Consider the following 23347-nt stretch of genomic DNA (forward strand, 5'->3'; position numbering starts at 1 on the left):
TATAATCTTCATGCATGTTATTATTCATATAAGCCAGTTTCTTGAATCATTTACCAGCAAATTGATTAAGGATGGTCAATAGACATAACCCTGGCATATACATTTTCATATTTTAAAACATTTGATACAAAACTGTAGGTATTTGTAAATAAACCATTCTTAAAATTTTCCAATATCCTTAGTTTACAAATAAAAAATGAGTTCAGATATATAATGTGATACTCAAACAATTAAATCTCACAAAACCTCACTGCCATCAAATGATTTCTGACTCACCGCAACTCTATAGGATAAGGTAGAATTGCCCCTGCCAGTTCTGAGACTGTACCTCCTTACAGCGTAGAAAGCCTCATACTTCTCTCCTGAAGTGGCTGGTGGTTTTGAAATGCCAACCATGTGGTTTGTAGCCCAGCGTGTAGCTCAACATTTCCTAGTTGCAGTCCAGGACAGATGCTTCATGTGCCATCGAAACACGTTCGAGGTTGTGTTTCTACATTGTGCCATCCCAGGTGTTTCTATGTTTTTTTAAATGGTTTCTTTCAATTGTTTTAAATATATAATATTATGAAGGCTGTTTAAAAACAGTCTCATTCAGTGGGCACATTACATTTTTTCTATTACAATACTACTGCCAAACCATATATCATATTTGGGGTTTGGCTAACTTATAATGAAAGGTGGGTAATTGTATCATTGTATTCAGTTAAACCATATGGCTAAAATGAGAACATTTATAAAACTACAATATGAATAAATTGAACTAAATTTCTGTTTTTTAGTATCTCATATGGTTGAGATCTTGTTGACAAATGATCAAGTCCCAATATATTTAATGTATCAATTAATTTTATGATCCTCAAATAAATGCAATTTACCTCAACAAGAGAGATGTTCAGATTGGAAAGAAAGCATAATGAATTTTATAGAAAAATAAGTTGTTACTGAATAGTCTTTAAAAAATATTTTATCTAACAGAACCAACTTTTAAATGGATTAAATGGGAGATCAAATAATATATCACAGTTTAACATAACTAGATCTACCATAATCATCTTTACAATGTTCTCTGTGTCATTACAAGGCTATCTATATACCTTGACTTTGGTCACAGGGGATTCACCAGGGGTTAATTTATAGGTGGACCTGCAAATGGATCTTGGGCTACCCTGTAGTCTGTAAACCAGGTGTTCACACTTTTACCTCTGATGCTATTCATGAGTGTTTTCTTTTTAAAGAGATCTGTGAAAGGTTCATTTGAATATAGAACAGGTTGAGGTAGAGACAAATGACACACCCTTAGAACCTTAGCCATGTCCTAATTTTCTAATCCAGGTGAGTAAATAACTCTAATATCTATTCTGATTGCCATTGCATACGAGAAAGGGCATTTTTATCTTACCAAAAAAAAGAGAGCAAAAATAGTAATAAAATAAAAAGCACTTTTCCAATGCAGAGTACTTTGACATTTTTACCAGAAAACAACAAAAATCAAACCATAGAGAGATATTACACAACACACATTTGGAAATTACTGCCTCAAACCACAGTAAAATCAGTATTAAGAATTGTGCAGGCTACCACCTCAATTTTATTAGCAACCTTTTAAAGTATTAACTTGGCCTAAGTCAATTTCCTTATGTAAATCCTAAATATGGCTTTCCAGTGACCTGCCAAGAGATAAATTGAGTCTGAATGTGTTTATGTGCAAATTCCACTTGTTTAAAGACTATAACTGACCCTGTGTGTTACCGAATTATATGACACCACTACATGGGGCAATCTGAAGGATACTAAAAGGTTGAACAGCTACAAAATATCTCCGCTCGTTCTTACTTAGGAAATCATTAATCAAAGAGAGGTGAGCTGGCAAAGATGGGCACTACCTCAGGAGATAATACCTCAAATATGCACACGTGATTTCTCAGTAGTAATTATGCTGGGACTCCGTATCTCACACTAACTGGCTGAAGTCTTCGTTCTAAGGGGGTGGGAAAGACAGGGGCCCTCGAAGGAGGAAAGCTAAGAGTAGAGCATCTAAACAGGCCTCGTTTGCAGACAGGCGGCCAATAGTTTCCATCGCAGAGAGAAAAAGTAAGGCAATTGAGATTCCTGAGGTTGGTGCCTTGAAGTGAATATCAAAGATAAACTTTATATTCAGGTAGAGCCCTGCATCTGACATGGGCCCAACATTAAGTATTTATGAATCAATTGAACCCCATAGAGTAAGATATTTTCATATAAATACAGAGACTCATCGGGTCTCTCTCTCTGATAATAAAACAGAATTGCATAAAAGAGATGTGGGCTTGCAAGAACACATTACACTCATCATGAACGTCATCTCTTGAAGGATAGACAAAGCAGTGCCAGCACAATGATAGTATTGTGGCCCATGCTGTAATGGAGATCGCTAAAAAGCTAGCCGCGTCACCTACTGGAGAACTGAATGGAGAAGCCTGACTTGCTGATGAAGAAGTCACTGTCGAACTGCAGCGTGAGCGAGTTGAAGGTGCTGTGGATGTCCTCTGGGAGCGCGGAGCCGCTCCACTCCTTGAGCAAGATGTTGCTGTCGACCGGACCATCCCAGACCTTGAGGATATCATGAGCCATCTCAGTGTCAAAAACAATGAAATGAAGGCTGAAGAAAAAGAACATATTACACATTTACTCTTCATAATCTGTATTGTTGTTAGCCCCAAACTCATGGTGACCCAGGTACAATGGGGCAGAGTTCTGACCGATAATGCACGATTACCATGGTTACTGCAGATTGGACTGTGGCACTCTCTTCAATAGTCAGGGACCCATTTTCAGATCACTAGGCCCTTCCTCCTAGTCCATTGTAGTCTGGAAGCCCCACTCAAACCTGATCAACATCGTAGCCTCAAACAAGCCTCCACTAACAGAGAGATAAGGCAGGGTGTACTTTGTATCGCTAAGGAATCAAACCTGGGCCTCTTGCACAGAAAGGAAGAACTCTACCACTGAACTGCTCACGCCACCATTCGCCACGTACTTCCCGCTTATTGAGTCCCTGATTTCTAAGACCATTTAGTGGTTTCAAATTGGTCTACAATCCACAAGGTCAGCAACTCAAAACCACTGTTTTGGAAATTCACAGGGGCAGTTTTACCCAGCCCTATAAGGTATCTATGAGTGGACTCTCGATCCACTGGAGGGCAGTGAGTTTGATTTGGGGTTTTTTTTTCAAGATAATGTGTTCGTGTGTTTCCTTAAGGGCCCACTAGGTGGTAGCATTCATATCAGGAGAGAAGTGCTGTTAAAGGCACTGCATTTCACACCTGAAGCACATTTTTCTAACTGTATCTGAATGATCTGATCTACTGCTAAATTTCCCCCTATCAATTTTATTTCAGAAAAAAGTATTTGAAGTCCCCACACAAAAGGATAAATGCATTATATGAACCTCTTTACGGTACTTTAAAACATTTCAATTAGAGTTACAATTATTTTCCAGAGCAAATAAAAAATTTCATTGACTGAGGGAGTTCACATTTTTAAATACCAGCAGATATGTCATCCTATTTAAGACATTGCAAACATTAAAAAGTAAACTAAAATACCAAAAAAAATCTCTAATATGAATGCATTAGAGTTTTTCATTTCTTGCTTAGTGTATATTAATTGTAAATAAGATGAAAACACAATGGATATATAAAGAAAATGATTTATGTGTCAAAATTTAATTTAATATGACCTAATAAAAAATCTACCTTATTCTTCAGAGTGCGAAGTATATAATATCATACTTAATATGCTTACTAAAGAGAAAATTACAGAATAAAGCAGAAATTTGTATACCTATTACAATAAATTTGTCCTATTTGCTTCATAACTTTCTTTGTTTAAAAAATAAAGTATAATAGAACTGTTATATTCCCCAGTCACTCCACTAATGAGTGTTTCTCCTATCCCAGATACTGATATTTCTAGGTGCTATTACTTCAAGGCAAGCCATTTAAATCCACCAGCTACTCCTTGAGAACACTGAGATGATCTATTCCTACAGAGATTGATAGTCTCAGAAAGCCTCGATAGAGCTGCTACAGGTTGACTTGACTTGATTGCATCATTGCCATCTATATTATCATGATTTGAATATGTGTGCATGCATACGCATCTATCTAAACATATTATCACGATTTGAATATGTATGCATGCATACGCATCTATCTAAACATATTATCACGATTTGAATATGTATGCATGCATACGCATCTATCTAAACAATATATAGTACTATATACTGTTTCATCATTATTAACTAACAAATATAATTTTTGCATATATGTACTTATATCATGTTCAAATTTGTTTGTTTGTATTTTTTAAATTCCTGTATGGGCAAACGTTCCATTTTATGGATTTATTTTAATGGTCTCAATTACTATGCCACTTTTCTAGTCCTTTACCAACAAAAACTTAGCTTCTATGTTTTAATTCTTATAAATTAACAAAATGCAACCATCCTGTTGTATTTAGTCAATTGTCTCCTGGTGGGATATCAAAGAGAGGAACAAGTGTGTGTTCAATGAAATTGCAGCAACTTATAAAACACCAGTTATAAATGTCCTCGTTTTATTACATCTTCGTGAATACATAATATATCAGAATTAAATAACTGTACCGATAGAAAATTTGATGATTGTAGAATTATACCTTGTTTCACCTTTTGCTGATTATTAATTAGCTTGAACTTGTTACTTCTGTAAGGTATGCCTACTTCAATCAATTCAACAATTAAACAAACATTTTTATTGAATGAATACTTTATTATGTACCAGGCATTCTGGAATGACTTTGAAGCATTGGTGAACTACACAGAAAAAAACTTGCCTACATGGAGCTTATATTTTATTTGAAGGAGACAAATAATAAGTTTCAACCATAATAAATAAGTAGTGCATGTGAGTAGGTGGTAACTAGGAAATGTTGGTGGCCTAGTGGGTTGTAAGTTGGGCTGCTAACTATAAGGTCAGCAGTTCAAGCCCACCAGCTACTCCATGGAGAAAGAGAAGATGTTTTACTTCTGTAACAATTTACAGTATTTGACACTCACAGGGGTTGTTCTACTCTGTCCTATATGAAATGGGGTCAACTTGATGGTCGAGAGTTATTTTGTTTTGTTTTCTTTAGGGAGTAAATGCAATTAAATCTTTTTAAAACTAGGGGAGAATAAATAACAGTGAACACACAGAAGTGAACGTACAATATGATTGAAGTATCAAATAAATTGTCAGGATAAGTCTGATTGGGAAGATAAAATTTAAGAAGAAACTTTGAGGAGGTGAAGACGTGTGTTAGACTGTAGGTCTATGTAGGGGAGAGCTGATCCAAGCAAAGCCTTCATGTAGGAGCAGGTCTCCAGTGTGTTAGGAACAGCTAGAAACCCAGTGTGGCTGTAATTGAGAAGAACGTGGAGTGAGAGCGGAGTTCAAAGCCGTCGTAGAGGTTGTAAATGAGAGTGTGTGGAGAGAGGAGACAAGGCCTATGGGGCTTGGAGGCTACGTTAAGGATTTGCTCTGAGTAATGTGCCAGATCCAGATTTCTTTTTAAAACTGTGATTTCACCTACACTGTACAATAGCTCATCTGAATTGCTCTGTGGCCACAAACTGTAGAGAAAATTCAGTCCATGAGCACTTTGAGTAATCCAAGTAGTAGGACAATATTTCTTGGAAAAGACTAAGAGAGAAGTTTTGAGAGGCTGTGAGAGTCTGGAAGCATTTGAAAAAAACACAACTGGATGAAGCAGGGGTGACATAGAGTAGTCAAGGCCACTCTGCTTGTTGTTGTTGTTGTTTTAACCAAAGTGATTAGAAAGGTGGAGTTGTCAACAACTGAGTTGAGAAGCAACACTGGTGGGACATTTATAGGAAAGAGAAGAAACAGTCATAACCAGCCACCATTTGGGAGGCCTTCTTTTCACTTGGTCTCAAGGGACAACCTAGTTAATCATCCTAATACAGTTAATAGAATTTATGTTCTACCTTCTTGTACGGTGAAGGATTTTTGAGTCTATAACACATCCAAATAAGATAAACTATTGATATTTTCTCATCTGGAATCCAAAAAGGAGGAAGTACAGTACAGCAATAATGGCTACACAGAGCACCGCCTCCTCCATCTGGACACCAGCACTACGAGAGGGAACCCTGTGCCATGACTGAACATGCCGAACAGGAATACAACAAACAAGTCAGAACAGCATGAGACAGGAAGAGAGGACATGTGACACAGAATTTCATAATCTGGACGGACCTACCAAGACAGGAAGTGTCTTCAAGTCTATGGCCCTACATTGTTCTTCAAACCTGAAATCAAACTATTGCCCAACGTCTAGACAAGCAGCAGTGAACTGTAAGTATGGAGATTGTCACACTCACTAAAGAAAGAGTGTCAAGTTGTCTGAAGGCATCAGTGAAAGGCAAGGCTCCCAAAATGGATGGGATACCAAGTACAACATCTCAACACACATGCAATCCTAGACGCGCCCACTCATCCTTGCTGAGAGCTCTGGAAGTCAACCACCTGGTCAACACACTGGAAGAGGTACAAATGTGTGCCCCATTTCAAAGAAAGGTGACACAGCAATGCATAGACAAAGAGTCGCCATAAATTCAAGTCAGGCTTAGAAGAGAAGTCAAACAAATGGCACCACTGCTGATGTCAAATGGGCCTTAGCTGAAAGCAGAGAATAGCAGAAAAATGTGTCCTTAGGGTTTGTTATCTATGCAAAGACATCCCTTTGTGTGGATCATAATAAGCTAGGAGTAACATCATGAAAAGAGGGAATTCCAGTACCCTTATTGTTCTCAGGCAGAACATAGACATTGACCAAGACACCATCATTTAAAAAGAACAAAGGGATACTGCTTGGTTTAATATCAGAAAAAAAGTGTGTCAAGTTTATATCACTCCATCTTATTTATTCAACTCTATGCTGCGTAACTAATCTCAGAAATATATTAAGAATTAATTGGGGAATTAGAGGATGGCTCGGTGACACAGCCTTGCTTCTGAAAGTCAAAAGGACAGAGTGATGAAGACCTAAGATACGTTTTTCAGTAAAGATTGCAACTCACTGTAAAGAAAATCTCAACTCCTCACAACTGAATCAACACACATTCAATGATAATTAGAGAAAGATCGACATTGTCAAGATTTCATTTGATTTGAATCCACAATAAATTCTCATGGAAGCAACAGTCATGAAATCATTTTACAGTGGGAAAAATTGCTGCCAAGACCTCTTTAAAGAGCAAAGATGTCATTTTAATTTCTAAGGTGCACCTGATTCTAGCCATGATATTTTAAATCATGTGATATGTATTTAAAAGTTGAACAATAAATAAGGAAGCTCATAGAAAAATTGATGCATTTTAATTATGATTTTGGAAGAATATGTAACTACCATTAACTGCCAGAAGAACAGTTAAATCTCTCATAGAGATTGATTATCAAGAGTGCTACTTAGAACCAAGGAATTCTGTCTCACATACCTAGAGAAGTTATCAGGTGAGAATAGTCCTTGAAAAAGCACACACTGTTTGATAAAGCATAGGGTAAGTGACAAAGAAGATTTTAGACAAGATATATTGATACAGTGACCACAATAATAGGTTCAAACATTGCAACATGTGGGAGGATAGTTCAGGGCTTTGCAATATGAATATATATATATATATATATATATATATATATATATATATATATATATATATATATATATATATATATATATATATATATATATATATATATATATATTCAACTCATGGTCATTGATTCAGTTCTGGTGATCCTAAAGGACAGAGCAGAGCTGCCCTTTTTAGTTTTGGTAACTGAAAATACTTATAGGAGAACGAGAAAGAGAGCGAGTGAACTGTAACACCAGAAATGGCACGCAATGGCACGGTTCAGCAGCAGCAGAACTGGTGAACAGCACCAACAACACAGTGGAATTCCCTGTTCTTGGAGCAAGGCAGCTACCCTAGGCTTGCCAACCAAGGACCAATATAGGTGAGTATCTTCTGACAGGAGGTTTCCTGCTGAAATAGGGACCTATTGTTACTTTTTCAGGAAGCTAAACAGTATTGCTAATGTCTCCACAGGCCTTTCAAGAGAGGGACCAGACCTAAATCTGGTATAGCAAGCTTTGAGGGCAGCATACCTACTGGCATGAACCAGCAAGCAGAGAGGACTGTGGGCTGTGTCCCAGCTACGTCAACCCTCTGCCCAGAAGATACAGACCTTAGAGATTGGCAGGTCTTCCCAGACCAAACAGAGAGAGAGAGAGAGAGAGAGAGAGAGAACTGAATCCTGGCCCACCAAGCCCCAAGGAGGACACTCCTCCTCTGAGCATCTAAATCACAGAGAGGAGCATAGGGCTAGCCCCACCATGACACATTATGTCCCCTCACTGACCCACAAGCCTTGGAGACACAGTGTGGGAAGGGTTCCTGGTCTGACTCCCAAACACTGGGGCAAAACATGAAGGGAACATAACAGAGGAGCGAGGGGAGAAGAGCAACAAAGTCCCAGAGGAATTCTGAAAGTCCACTTCAGACTGGGAGGGCAGGGCTTGGTACCTCATCAGACTCAATCAGAAAACATGCCTAAGAGTCAACAGCCAGACCTGGAACTATTTATGTACTTTCTTCCTCTTCCTCTTCCTCTTTTTCATGTCTAGCTATATAAGATGGGCAAGATAAACAATTCCAAGGAGAAAACAATGGAACTGATTGTTCCAGGGGGACAGGGGAGAAGAGGAGTTGGGGGAAAGGGAGGGGGAAGCCAACAGACTCAGGGACAAAGAAACTACAGAGATCTAAAATCAATGGCAGGAAGGGTGTAAAACACAAGGTGGGGGGTTGACCAAGTGAATTGTAACCCAGAGGAGTGACTGAGAGCTCATAAAGGTCAAACAAGGTAGTGGGACAAGCGGAAAGTAAAACGAAATAGAGGAAGGAACTAGGAGGCAAACAACCATTATAGAGGTATAAATACAGGCATGTATATGTAAATGTATTAATATATAATGATAGGGATATAGCTCTATATAATATATTTATATGTTAAGGATCAAGGTAGCAGACGAACTTTGTGCCTCTACTCACGTCCTCCCTCAATGCACGAACACTTTGGCATATAGTATTTTTTAAAATAAAAATATTTTTTATTATTAATTGAGTGGAGTTGACAGAGAAGATCATTCATTTTTCATTCCACAAGTCATACCTATTTTGATTGGTCTCATATATTGAAATGCCCATCATGTAACATCACTTATCCCACTTCTTTGCTGTGTTTCCATTTCTTTCGTTCGCTCTTTCTTTCTTTCCTTTATATCAAATCATCTTACTGGGGGACCATACAACTCATCACAATCCATATATCCATCCATTGTGTCAAGCACATGTGTACATTTGTTGCCATCATCATTCTCAAAACATTTGCTTTCTACTTGAGCCCTTGGTATCAACTCCTCATTTTTTTACCCTCCTTCCACAACCCTCTTTCCTTCATGAACCCTTGATAATTTATAAAGTATAATTATTTTGTCATGTCTTACACTGTCCAATGTCTCCCTTCACCTGCTTTTCTGTTGTCTGACCCCCAGGGAGGGGGTTATATGTAGATCCCTGTGATCGGTTCCCCCTTTTCCCCCACATTCACCTTACCCTCCTGGTATCTCTACTTTCATTATTGGTCCTGAGGGATTTTTCATTAAGGGTTCTGGATTCCCTGTGTTCCCAGCTCTGATCTGTATAGTATTTTTACAAAATTAAATTCCAGAATTTTCTCTTGAAAATGAATTCTTTCTTGTGTATGAGTTCCAAAGTTAAAATGTAAAATAAAAATAGCAATCAATTATAAAATGAGTGTACTGGTGTGCACTTAAACCTGATTCATAGTCATTGGTGAGATAGCTGGTGTCAGAATTGCTAAAAGTTTGAGGAGGAAGGTAAGTTTGACTTTCTTTTCATAGAAACCAACCATCGGCTGATGGGCTTTGATGATGAACTTAATGTAGGTGTGAAAGAAATTTTCATAATACTAAGAGGTCTAGCTTAAATGTCTTGATACATGACTATGACCTTAGCAGAGACATTAAGAAGAATGGTAGCTTTTGAAGGGAATATGGAATTGAGAAATGGAAATAGATTATTTTTAAGTGGGATAATAAGAATGAAATATTGGCTGAGGAGATGACATTTTAATTGTGCCCTAAAAGATAGTAAGAATTTACAGGTCTGGATATAGTAGGAGACTAAGGGGAACATACATTAAGATGGAATTGCAATAGCATAGGCGGCGAATAGAAACTTATAAATGTTTCATTTGCAGTGAAACATGAAAGCAATGGATGTGATGGAAAGTGATGGAAGATTAATATCTATAATTCAAGTCACTTAGGACATTACATTTCAATCAATTCCTGGAACTTTGTTTTTTGCGAGTGCATTTAGTGGAATTTGAACTTCCTTCAGGGTCACTGGTTCTTGTGCATCATGGTGGGATGTCAACTAGTGCTTTTCGGTATTAATTCTTTTTGAAATGTTCCAGCAAGCTGAAGAAGCATTGGAAGCACTCACTCATCTATACCAGGAAATTTGGAAGAAAGCTACTTGACCAACTGACTGGAAGAAATCCACATGTATACCCATTCTAAAGAAAGGTGAACCAGAAGAATTATCCAACTATAGAACAATAGTAATGATATCAGATGCAAGTGAAATTTGCTGAAGATCATCAACAACAGTCGTAGCAGCATATTGACAGGGAACTTCCAGAAGTTGAGGCTGGATTCAGAAGAGGATGTGAGGCAAGGGGGTATCATGCTAGTGTCAGATGGATCTCGGCTTAAAGCAGAGAATACCAGAAATATATTTACTTGTTTTTCGTTGTCTACACAGAAGCCTACAAATATGTGGACCGTAATCAACCGTGGATAAACTTAAAAGATGGGAATTAAAGAAGACTTCAGTGTGCTTATCAGGCACTCACACAATGATAAAGAAGCAGTTGTGCAAACCGAACGAGGGCACGTGGATGGTCTCACCTCAGGAAAGGTGAGCGACAAGGTTGTAGACGCTCACACGTTTTCCATCTGTCTCCTGATCAAATCATCACAGAAGCTGGATTATATGAAGAAGAATGTGGCATCGAGATGGAAAGAAGGCTAATTAACCTGAGTGAGGAGGACTTGAAGCACTTGCTGATGAAGATAAAGCATGGCCGCCTTCACTGTGGATTAAAATGAATGTAATGGACTCAAAGCTTTCCAAATGGACCAGTAGGAAGCACCCGGATCAATGGGAAAAAGGTTGCAGTCGCCAAGAAGTTTGTCTTACTTGGATCCGCTATCAGTGCTCCAGGGAGAAGCAGTCAAGAGATCAAAAGATGTGTCCCATTGGGTAAATCTGCTGCCCAAGACCTCTTTATAACATTAAAGAACCAGAAGGTTACTTTGAGGACTAAGTGTGACTTACCCAACCCAAGGAATTCTCAATTGCCTCATATGAAAGTAAAAGACGAACATTGAATAAGGACGACCAAAGAAGAATGAAGCATTTGAATTATGGTGCTGGAGAAGAATACTGCAAGTCCCTGGCACTGCAAACAGACTGATCTGTGTTGGAAGAGGTAAATCCAGGGTGCTCTTTAGAGGCAAGGATGGCAAGATTTCATCTTATACTCTTAACCAGTCCCTGTTAAGTGGAGGGGCAGCGAGGGAAGGAAAGGCTCTCCACGAGATGGATTGACTCAGTGGCTGCATCAATGGGATCAAGCATAGGAACAATTATGAGGATGGCACAGTACCAGGCAGGGTTTCATTCTGTTGTGCCTGGTGTCACTATGGGTCAGAGCTGGGGATATGTCCCCCTGGGGGTATCTCAGTAGACAAACGTAGCAGATGGCTTCTGAAAGGCCACAGTCTCACACACCCTATGAAGCAGTTCTATTTGGAGGGCCTGGGTGCCATGAGCTGGAAGGAACTGCATGGCGACCTTGATCAATTTACTGTAATTCACCAAAAATAATTCTACAAGATATATATTGAAAATATCAATTTTTAAATACATGTATGCTTCAAGTTTTGGAAAGGAAAAACAAGGAAACAAAAGGTAACAATAGATCTTAAAACCTCCAGCAAGATGGAGGACAATAGAAGTATGACAGAAAGAAAGAATGAAGAAGTACAAAGAGGCCCGTAGGACATGCTCCTGACATTGCATTGAGGTATCTGGAGTACATTTGTGATGAGTCGGACAGGAAGTATTTGAACAGTCATGGCAGGGTCCAGGGAGAGATGCTGTAACAGGAGCTAACGATTGAGAGAACTTCCCATCAGCAGAACCTCTGGGACCAAGGTGACTTTTCAAGCAATCCAGTGTGATTTCAGAGGCATCCAGAAACGTTAGCCTGGTTGAATGAAACCATGCTTTACTATTTGACTGTCCCCTATCAACAAAAGTCTAAATACACAGCATATTTATAGTTCAACGTTCTAGGACTAATGACTTGTGGAAGGCTATGTTCATCCGAGGAGGCCTTGTTTCTAGAGCTGGTGTGTTCATGGAACGATGTCCAAACTCATTTCCTTTTCCCTTTGAGCAACTCCTGTCATTGTAAAATGTGCGTGGCTTCCTCTCAGGTCGGGGTAGGTAAAAGAAAGGCCCCCTTGTTTGGCAAGATGGAGTTGAAGGCTGTCTTACCTGTCAATGGAAGACTTATAGATACCGTACACATTATTTTTAATGATTGCTGTTAAAACAGTAAGTACTCATTGGAGTCGTGAATACACATGAAATTTGTGAAAATAATAGTAAAGCAAGTATTTGCCTTAACAAACAAACAAACAAACAAGTAAAAACAATTGTCATTTAGTCAACTGGGACTCACAAGGACGCCAGTGTTTCAGAGAACTCTTTCCCCAAAGCAGACTGCTTGCCACAGGGTTTTCAAGGTCTGTTTTTGTTTGTTTGCTTGTTTGTTTGTTGAAGTATATAACCAGGACTTTTTTTTTTTTTGCAAGGTGCTAATGGTGACTGAAACTGAAAAAAAATCTGTTTAACCATCAAGCTCATCAACATTAACCACCCAGGTAATCCAAAGATTTGTCAAGTACTGTGTATCTTAAAACATTAAGATTGAAAACATTGTATCCCATGGATTAAAAAGGAGAAAACAGCACATGAAGAGTTCAAACAGTGCCGCCTTTCTTGCTTGCTACAGAGCTTATGATTTGGAGTCTTCAAGTTCTCTAAGCCTCTGAGAATTCACATACTTTTTTTCTAAGTTTGGATCAGCTTCTAACCTTTTATTTTCTGCTCTTCTCCCACTGCGAAATAGCGGCAGGCGTTTGTTTCATGCTTTCTGCAAGTCACTTCCCCTGGGCCGTCATCAGTCTTACTTCACGGGCCTCTTCTGCGTTCACATCTAGAATTTCTTGAGCGATGATGGTGGGGACATCCCCGCAGCTGGCTAGATCGCTTGCACCTGAATTTGCCTTTAATAAGAACTGCACTTTCGCTTCGTTGACAAATTCCTCTACTTTAGTATTCAGACTTGTAAGACGGCGTATGAAATGTATGACTGAGAGACAAGGGGTGGCACTCCTGCACGCATTTCTAACTGTGTATGAGTATTGTATATGCAGTGAGCATTCCCGGACGGGCTTTGAAGGAAGGAATGTGATGAACCACAGATCCCGAGGCACATCTGCTATCGATGTAGAGATTTGGGGAGTGAAGAGCAAGCATCCAACTGTACAGCGCTTTACAAATAATATCTCCTGGTTCCCGCAATTAAAATTATGTTGTTGAGGGCCTGGTGTCATTTAACTGAACCGTAGTAACTGAATTTTATCACCTCTCTCTTCAGTGATTGCAAGGAAGCTAACTCCAGGGGCTCGCCCAATCAGGAGGTGTGGGGACCATCTCTAGCTCTTTTGCTGTTTTCTTTTGATGACTGGCATTCTCTTAGAAGGTCATATTATCTACAAGAATATATGGGATATTCATTTGTGGTCTCGATAGGAAAGAGGGAATATGCCATGCTTGGTTTCAAGACCCAAAATCCATTAATTATGTCTCTAAAGGAAATCCAACCCATGCTCCATCAGCATGTTCCAAGGCTGGACATCAAGATTTGAGAGACGCACCAAAGGAAAGGGATTCATTTCACTATCATTTTTCTCTCAGGTCTACTACTTATAAAACCTGAAGGATAGTTCAAATATATACTAAAAAAAATGCTGTGTGTTCTTACTAGAGATCCTATTACTCTCAGCAACCCTGATAGTTGGCTGACAACAAATCGAGGTCACCAGTATGAGAGTCACTTCCTTTAAAGGGCTTCCTACAGATCATATTGCAATCTGGATAGATCTCTAAATGTGTGGACTGGCTTTAATACTGCAAAGAGTTGTGCAAGTTCTTATAATTATTTTATTTTGCAATGAGAAATTTAAAGCAGTACTTCTTGTTCTATCTCTAATCTATGGATTGTGAAATAAATCCAACTAAAAATAATTAAATTCTTTCAACTATACTACCAAATAAAATTTCCTGCAAATTATTTGAACATGGATACTTTCCAAGTGAAATTTTCAGACAACCACACTCACAGAAAAGCAAGTAAAATGAAGGGATAATATACATATATAATCAAGTAAAAACCGCCTGTCATGCTGCTTATTGAAGATGCTTATAACGTGATTGCCTTCATTCTATAAGTTATAACTTGCACTCAGCAATGAAATACATGAGGTCTCATAGGGGAATGCTTAGATATAACATTTAATGTTGATCAATATCCTATAGTGTTTTGCGATTTAACTTTTGGTTAAATTCTACTGAGGTAACTGCTTTAGTGAATGGATGCTGCAGTTGCAAAGCTGATTCAGACCTGACTGCACTATCAGAACGACTGTTTGAGGGCCTATAAACCTGGAATAAAAGTCATAGCAAGGTACAACCGGTCATTTCGGAGCCGCAATGAAATCAAAAGAGGTCATCTAATAAATGTCCTTAAGACTTGAACCCAGCATTTTTACATTTTCCAATATTCCATTTTAACACTTTTGGGAGTAAAAAACATTCACGTTTTATAGCAGGGATATATAACAATGTATTTCATTTACATTAGTAATATTATAACGTTTAATCACCCCCAGGATGTCAGTTACATAACTGAGAAAATTTTCAAGTAGACAGTGTAAGTGCTACTAACTACACCTACTGCCATCTAGTTAATCAGTGACATCCTGTGGGTTTCCAAAACTGTTACCACTTATGGGAATAGAAAACATAAGTTTTTCTCCTGAGGTTGCTGGTGGTTTTAAACTGCTGACCATGTGGTTCTCAGCCCAACATGTAACCACTACACCATCAGGGCTACATTGCCTGCAATACCAGTGAAATGAATAGGACTTAGCAACCTAGTTAACAAAGTTAACATTTGAAACTATTTTTTGAGACAGTACAGTTTTGAACCTAAAATAATATTTTAAATATGTTATTTCCCAAACTTTAATCTAAAAAGACAAACGAACAAAGACAATTTCTTAAGCAAACCAGCCTGTGTGATCACATGGTACTGAAGGGATCAGTTATCAGGCATCAAAGAACAAAAAATCATATCATTGTGTGCTCATCTCCCTGATATGATCACTGAAGACAAATGGGTGCATGAGCAAATGTGACAAAGAAATCTGATGGTGCATGGCCATCAAAAGATATAGCATTCGGGGTCTTAAAGGCTTGAAGGTAAACAAGCAGCCATCTAGCTCAGAAGCAACAAAGCCCACAGGGAAGAAGCAAACCAGCCTGTGCATTCACGAGGTGTCAAAGGGATCAGTTATCAGGTATCATCAGAACAAAAATCATATAATTGTGAATGAGGTGGGGAGTGCAGAGTGGAGACCCAAAGACTATCTGTAGGCAATTGGAAATTCCCTTACAGGAGGATCACAGGGAGGTGAGGAGCCAGACAGGGAACATACAACTTTGCTCTACTTCCTGAATGCTTCCTCCCCACTGACCCCCACTATCATGATCCCAAATCTACCTTACAAATCCGGATAGACCAGAGGATGTACATTGGTACAGATAAGAACTGGAAACACAGGGAATTCAGGACAGATGATCCCTTCAGGACCAGTGGTGAGAGTGGCGACACTGGGAGGGCTTAGGGAGGGTGGGATGAAAAGGGGGAACTGATTACAAGGATCTACATATTACCCCCTCCCTGGGGGATGGACTACAGGAAGGTGGGTGAGGGAGAGGTTGGACAGTGCAAGATATGACAAAATAATAATTCATAAATTATCAAGGGTGCATGAGAGAGGGGGGAATGGAGAGGGAGCGGGGGAAAGGCGGATCTTATGCCAGGGGCTTAGTGGAGAGCAAATGTTTTGAGAATGATGAAGGCAATGAATGTACAAATGTGCTTTACATATTGATGTATGCATGGATGGTGATAACAGTTGTATGAGCCTTGAATAAAATGATATACAAAACACTACTTTCTTTTTAGGTAGAATAATTAATATTTAGAAATATTTTATATGAAGTCAAATTTCATTTCAGAGATTAATTATAAATGCTAATGCTTTCCTCATAACTTCAATACTAGAAATCAGCTTATTTCTATAGTTTAAGAGAAAATCTACTACAAAGTTAACAGTGCATATTATCTACATGCTCATTGGAGAGACACATATAAGAAAAAAAAATCTTTCTGGAAGTACACATTAGTATATGGAATGACTTTTTTTCCTTTCTCATTTTGCTGAACACAAGTGTTCATGATTAAATATCATAATTTGTGACACAAAACTGTTCATTTCCCATTACTTTAAACCATTATTAATTTATTTTCTATTTTCTTATTAAAATGTTAATGAAGTGTTAGCTTCGCCTGCAAAGTGAGAATTGATCCCTCTGTATTCAAGGGGAATATTACTTGTTCTAATTTTAGGAAAACAAATCACAGAGAAATTAGAAGGAATTAAAAAGATTTGAAATTCTCCCAAAAGAAAATACAATTCTTTTATGTTTGTGTGTGCTTGTTTTATTGCTATTGACTGATAATGGGGCTTTTTCAGTTATTTTTTTGACAAATTTAGTATTTGTGACAAACCTGCATGGGGTAAGTGAATTGGCTCTATTTTACCAAGAGCATGTGTTTGCTTCATGTATCCATATCAGACTTTTGTAAATCTCAGAGTATTTCAAATTCTTACATGATGCTAGGGTACACCAAATAAACTACCGTCTATTGTAAACATTAGTTTCATCTGCACTAGAAAACCCAAACATATGTGTCATTTACTTTATTGTGATATTTGCTCTTTTGTAATGGTCTGGAGCTAAACCCACAATATCTCTGACATGTGACTACAGATTCAAATTATGTGAAGTCATTCCATTAATTAACATGTGTATGTGGGGTTTTGCAAACTTAAAACCAATGTAATGCTTTTTATATTATTTAAGAAAAGTGTGGATTAGTTCCAAATTAGGTACACAATTTAAATGAATTTATTTAAGTGGAAAAGAGACTTCAAAAACCTTAAACTCAATTACTCAAATTCATTTGATTTTGTCTCATTAAATCAATAATTATCTAATAATTCATATGCCTTGATTTAGTATACAACTTAATTTTAAAATGAATTATTGTGAAATATGTTCATAGTAAGACATAATTTAAGTTGTGTTTCTTGTTCTCTTTGCCTATTAAGAATGATTTTATGCAAGTTTTTACATAATTTTTCCCATGTAAGTTTATTCCCAAAGAGTTAACATGATTAAATAAAAAGTAAAGCAAATGGCCTTTGGAGTGGGTGACTATCAGAAGAATGAACTGCATAAACACATACCAGTTGCCTCAAAATACTAACAACAGTAAGACAAGTAGGAAAAGGGCTCTGGAACTGGTCTGATTACATCATAAATGCCAGACACTTAAACAGCATTGGCAATTGAAAGCAATTATTGTTTATGGAAAATAAACAGAAAAATCAATCAGAGGAAGCAAAGAGTACTCAGTAAGAGTAGATGTGAGGTAAACTGCTCCCCTCTATGCCTAAAAGTACCCTACTTAGCATCCGTGGGGGAAATCCACTTATGAACCTCATCACTCTTTTCAAATTGCACACAATGTCACCAGAGAGAACAGTTTTGAATCAGCTATCAACAGGTGATTCTCTCAGCAGGTGTGACATTAGCTCAGGTCTGTCTCTTTGTATCTGTCATCATGAATTTACTTAGCTAGGTCTAGCTCCATATGCTTGATGGCCCATTTGCAACTACCAGAATTGGGATAACCCTTTTATATGGGACATAAACAGATTAATCCCTTGCAAACACTATGTGAACAGTAAATCAAAAAAGCTCCTACAAGATTGTTTGTATGTGGTTCAACCAATCATTTTGAGAGAGCCACAAACCCAGGGCCAGAAAGGCCACACAACAACAACAACAACAACTCCATGGACCACAAAGAGAAATAGAGCATCTTGAAGCTGAACATGTATCCTTTAGTTCAGTCACCTTGGTTTATTTTTACTAGTTTCTAAAATATTAGTAACATGAGTCTATGGTTTATATTTAAGATAAATCACTAAGCTTATGTTAATTTATCAATGGTCCAACTGTTTCATTTTTCTCAGAAAAAAAGTTTCTCTCTTTGCTCTCTAAATATCTTCAGCTTCACATATGTTTAGGGGATGCTGACATGACCAAAGAAGGTCATTTAATCATTGGTGGAAAACAATAGCTCTAAGGAGGAGCATAAGAATAAAATATATGTCAATTAATACTGGAGCAGAAGAAAGGGCAATTAAATATAAATATATTATTTTGGACAGATATAATGAAAGAGGAAAGTTAATTAAAATATATAAAAGATTTTAAGAAGTAATTCTGAAGACTATGTGTTTTTTTATATTTCACCAATAACTACATTTAAAGAACAAGTTTTGTTGAAATAGCTTTTGCTTTGTGGGCTGTGTGCTAGATAGAGAAACAAAACCAAGGTACTTATGATTAGAAAGATAGGTAGAGATATGAATATGTATATATAGCAAGAAGGAATATAATAGCTAATTAACCTACACAGCAGTACAGAATGCTCAGTTCAACTCACTTTTGTGGAGCAGTTAATATACTGGAAGTCCGAAAACTCACATGGACTGCCAAGTCCAATGTCAAGGAAGCAGACAGCAGAGTTTTCCCTCAGGCAAGTTAGGCAGAGTGTGCCAGAAGGCAGCAGACAGCCGGGTGGGTCAACAACAGCCAGTTGCTTGGGAGTTTAGCAAATTCAAACACATGGCAGGATCCACCACCCCTAAGCTTAAGGTATACACAACAGCAGCATAGTGAAGCAAGCCTTGAAGAAACCTCAAGCTCTAACAATAGGATCCACAAGTTGGCCTGGCCCATAAGTAGTGCAGCACACAGGTTGAGGCAGAGGATAAGCTAAGGCAGCAGGACACTGGTCCTGTCATCAGAGAACAAGAGGGAGATGTGATGCCGGCTGTGTTTATTTATTTTGATCATCCTCCAATCAAGCTGTGACCTGACTAAACCCTGCCCACATGTTCCTATTGGCCTCGTTGGCACAACAAACCTATCTGTCACACTGTGTTACTTTGATGTAACTTTAATACTCAGACATGAAGAACTCTTTGAAAAGATTACTTATATTGGTGTAATAGTTCAATTTTCTTTTTCTACCAACATAGCACCTGTAGGAAGCTGTAGGTGTTGGTTAGCTTGTCTACCAGGTCGCAGCTGATGACCTCCTTGGAAGTGCAAGCAAGATAAATGACTTTCTGGAAGCTGCCCTCTCTCTCTGCCTTGACCTTCTTGTTGACAAGCCACTCTGTGAACCCTGTGACGCAGCCACCACCACTGAATTCACCCAAGTCTGCACCCACTGGCCTATTAGCTTCCTGCATTTGGCATCATTGTATACAGCTGCGTGAGTCCGAAGAGGGATTCATCGTCTAGTATCAGATATATAGACTTAATCTGGACTGGGCTGATATGTTTGCTTGATAAATAATTACTTCTTGATATAATTAATTATTCCATGTCACTCAATTTGTTTCTCTAGTCAACTAACCTAACACAACTGGCTTGTTAACTAAATGTCTTAAATAAGTTAAGCAATTTACCAGGCTAATTTAAAACTATCACTTAAAATAAGATACATTTTTTTTAATATTGGTAGACTTTTGTGTGATTTTTGTTATTTTATTTTACTTCTGTAACTTGCTTGTGAGTGTATTTTACTTTGGTGGCTTTTGTGCAGTTTTGATGCTGAAAGCTATTTAGACAGGTATTTTCAAATACTAGAAAAGTAACACATAGTGAGCAGGTTTCTGCAGATGGTCCACACGAAGAACAGTCTATCAAAAGGAACAGGCTGTCCACTTCAGAAAGGAACCACTAAAAACCTTCTGGGTCGCATCAAAGCAAGATCAGATGCTGAAAACATCATGAATACCAGAAGATCATTGCCAGATATAGTGTCAGAATATGAGTCCCTCAGGTCAAAATATGACAGAGGAAAAGCCACCTTCTCAAAATAGAGAAGATGTAGCTGGCATAAAGCCTGCAGGAGTCAAGTTTGGGGGACTTTCATATGCTGATGCAAATATGACTCAAGATGAGATGAAACAGGTGCAAACAACTATGAATGATTGGAACCTGGAATGTAGGAAGCACAAATCTAGGAAAGATGGAATCATCAAAATTAAATTTGTAAAAATTGATATTTTAGGCAATACTCAGCTGATTGCACTAGTACTGGCCATTTTGAACCAGAAAATAATGTGGTTCCCCCATACTAGGAATGAGAGATTTGTGCAGAATGACATCAAATTTATCCTATAAAGGACTTATAAGCCAAACAATGCTGCCTATTACAGGATAACTATCTGCACACAAGGAAATCAAGTGAATACATTATCTTTTTCAATTTATGGACCAACCACTGAAGCTATTTATGAAGAAACTGAAGACTTGTACTAATGTCTTAAGTTAGAAATTGACCAAATGTGCAATCGAAATGCATCCATAATTATTGACAAGTGGAACGCAAAAATTAGAAACAAAAAGGAACAGTTGTTGGAAAATATGGCCTTGGTGATAGCTATGTCACAATAGGATTTTGCAAGATCAACAGAGAGGGGGTGAAGGGAGATGTCGGACAGGGCAAGATATGACAAAATAATAATCTATAAATTATCAAGGGCTCATGAGGAAGAGGGGAGCAGGGAGGGAGGGGGAAAAAAGAGGACCTGATGCAAAGGGCTTAAGTAGAGAGCAAATACTTTGGAAATGATTAGGGAAAAGAATGTACAGATGTGCTTTATACAATTGATGTATGTATATGTATGGATTGTGATAAGAGTTGTATGAGCCCCTAATAAAATGTTTAAAAGAAAAAATCGTTTATCAACTACACAAAAGGCAACTATTCATACAGATTTCTTCAGATGGAACCACTGAAATCAAATCAATTATATCTGTGGGAAGAGGTGATTGAGAAGCTTGGTATCAGCATTTAAAACCAGGACAGAGGCTGACTGCGGAACTATCAATTGCACATCTGAAGTTCAGGTTGAGGCTGAAGAAAATTGGAACAAGTGTATGAGAACCCAAAAATGACCTTGAGTCAATCTCACCTGCATTTGAGAACATCTCAAGAATAAATTTAATGCACTGAACACGAAGGACAGAAGACTTGGTGACAACCAGAACATCGAAAATGATGACTCACAAATCCATTAAAAAGACTAGGACAGAAAGAAAAGCTCAGAGTAGATGTCAGCAGAGACTGACACTTGCTCTTCCTCAGAGAACAGCTAAGGAATTGGAGGAAACGATGAAGTCAAAGAGCTGAACAGAAAATTCCAAGGGGCTGTTCAAGAAGACAAAGTAAAATATTAAAATAAACTGTACAAACACCTGGAGCGAGGACACCCAAAGGGTGTGCACTCTCAGCATCAGCATATTTTGAGCTGAGATAACTGAAGAAAGCTTCTACCCTTCAGTTGCAATATTGACAGCTTCTATGGACAAAATATTGAATGGTACGGGAGATATCAAGAGAAGATGGAAAGAATACAGAGACTCGCTGTCCCCCCCCCCCAAAAAAAAAAAACGTTCAAACACTTCAAGAGGTAGCATCTGATTAAGACCCAATGGGATTCAGGAATGTAGTCCAAGCTGCACTGAAGGTATTAAGGAAAAATACGACTTCAGGAATTGATAGAGTGCCAAATGAAATGGTTCACCAACCATGACGCACTGGAAGCACTCACTTGTCTATGCCAAGAAATTTGGAAGACAGGTCCTTGGCCCACTGGAAGAGATCCGTATATGTACCCATTCCAGAAAAAGGTCACCCAGCAAAATATACAAGTTATAAAATAATATCATTAATATCACATGCAAATAAAATTCTGCTGAAGATCATTCAAAAATGGTTGCAGCAATACATTGACAAGGACCTGCCAGAGTTCAGGCAGGATTCAGATGAGGATTCAGAGCAAAAAACATTGCTGCCATCAGACAGATCTTGGATGAAAGCAGAGAATACCAGAAAGATGTTTACTTGCGTTCTATGCCTTTGCAAACACATTCGACTATATAGACCATAACGGACTCTGAATCGCCTGCAGAAGAATGGGAATCCCAGAACATTTCATTGCTGGATCAAGAGCCAATAGGGTTGTATTCTTTCACCTTACTTATTCAATTTGCATGCAGAGAAAATAATCAGAGGAGCTGTATTTTATAAAGGAGAGTGTGACAGCAGAATTAGAGGAAGGCTTATTAACAATCTGCAGGATGCAACCATGTTGCTTCTTTCAAGTGAGGATGATTTAAAGCACTTGCTGATAAACATTAAGGACAGTAGCCTTTAGTATGAATTACAACTAAATGGAAACTAGACTGATACCCTCACAACTGGACCCATAGGTAACATCATGATAAATGGAGGAAAGACTGACGTTGCCAAAATGTCACATAGCTTGGCTCCACAACCGATGCTCATGGAAACAGCGCGCAGGAGATCAAAGGACAGATTGGATGAACGTGCCTCCGAAACCTCGTTAGAGAGCTGAAAAGGAAAGACGTTACATTGAGGATTAAGGTGTGCCTGACTCAATCCATAGTATTTTCAATTGCCTCATACACGTGTGAAAGTTAGACATTGAATAAGGAAAACCAAAAAAGAATCGATGTATTTGAATTGTGGTAAAAGACCAGCAAAAGAACAGACAAATCTGTCTTGGA

The 23347-nt window shown here is 38.2% G+C and overlaps 1 protein-coding gene across 1 annotated transcript in view; it reads right to left on the bottom strand.

Moving 5' to 3' along the window:
* The window catches only part of CSMD1 (CUB and Sushi multiple domains 1), a 1770408-nt gene that overhangs the window by 306555 nt on the left and 1440506 nt on the right, over positions 1-23347 (bottom strand). The window contains exon 26 of the mRNA XM_075557189.1: positions 2436-2638. Coding sequence (XP_075413304.1) covers positions 2436-2638 — 203 coding nt within the window. The remainder of the gene's footprint in view (positions 1-2435; positions 2639-23347) is intronic.

Source organism: Tenrec ecaudatus, chromosome 8 (assembly GCF_050624435.1).
Source record: "Tenrec ecaudatus isolate mTenEca1 chromosome 8, mTenEca1.hap1, whole genome shotgun sequence".
NCBI classification, from domain to species: domain Eukaryota; kingdom Metazoa; phylum Chordata; class Mammalia; order Afrosoricida; family Tenrecidae; genus Tenrec; species Tenrec ecaudatus.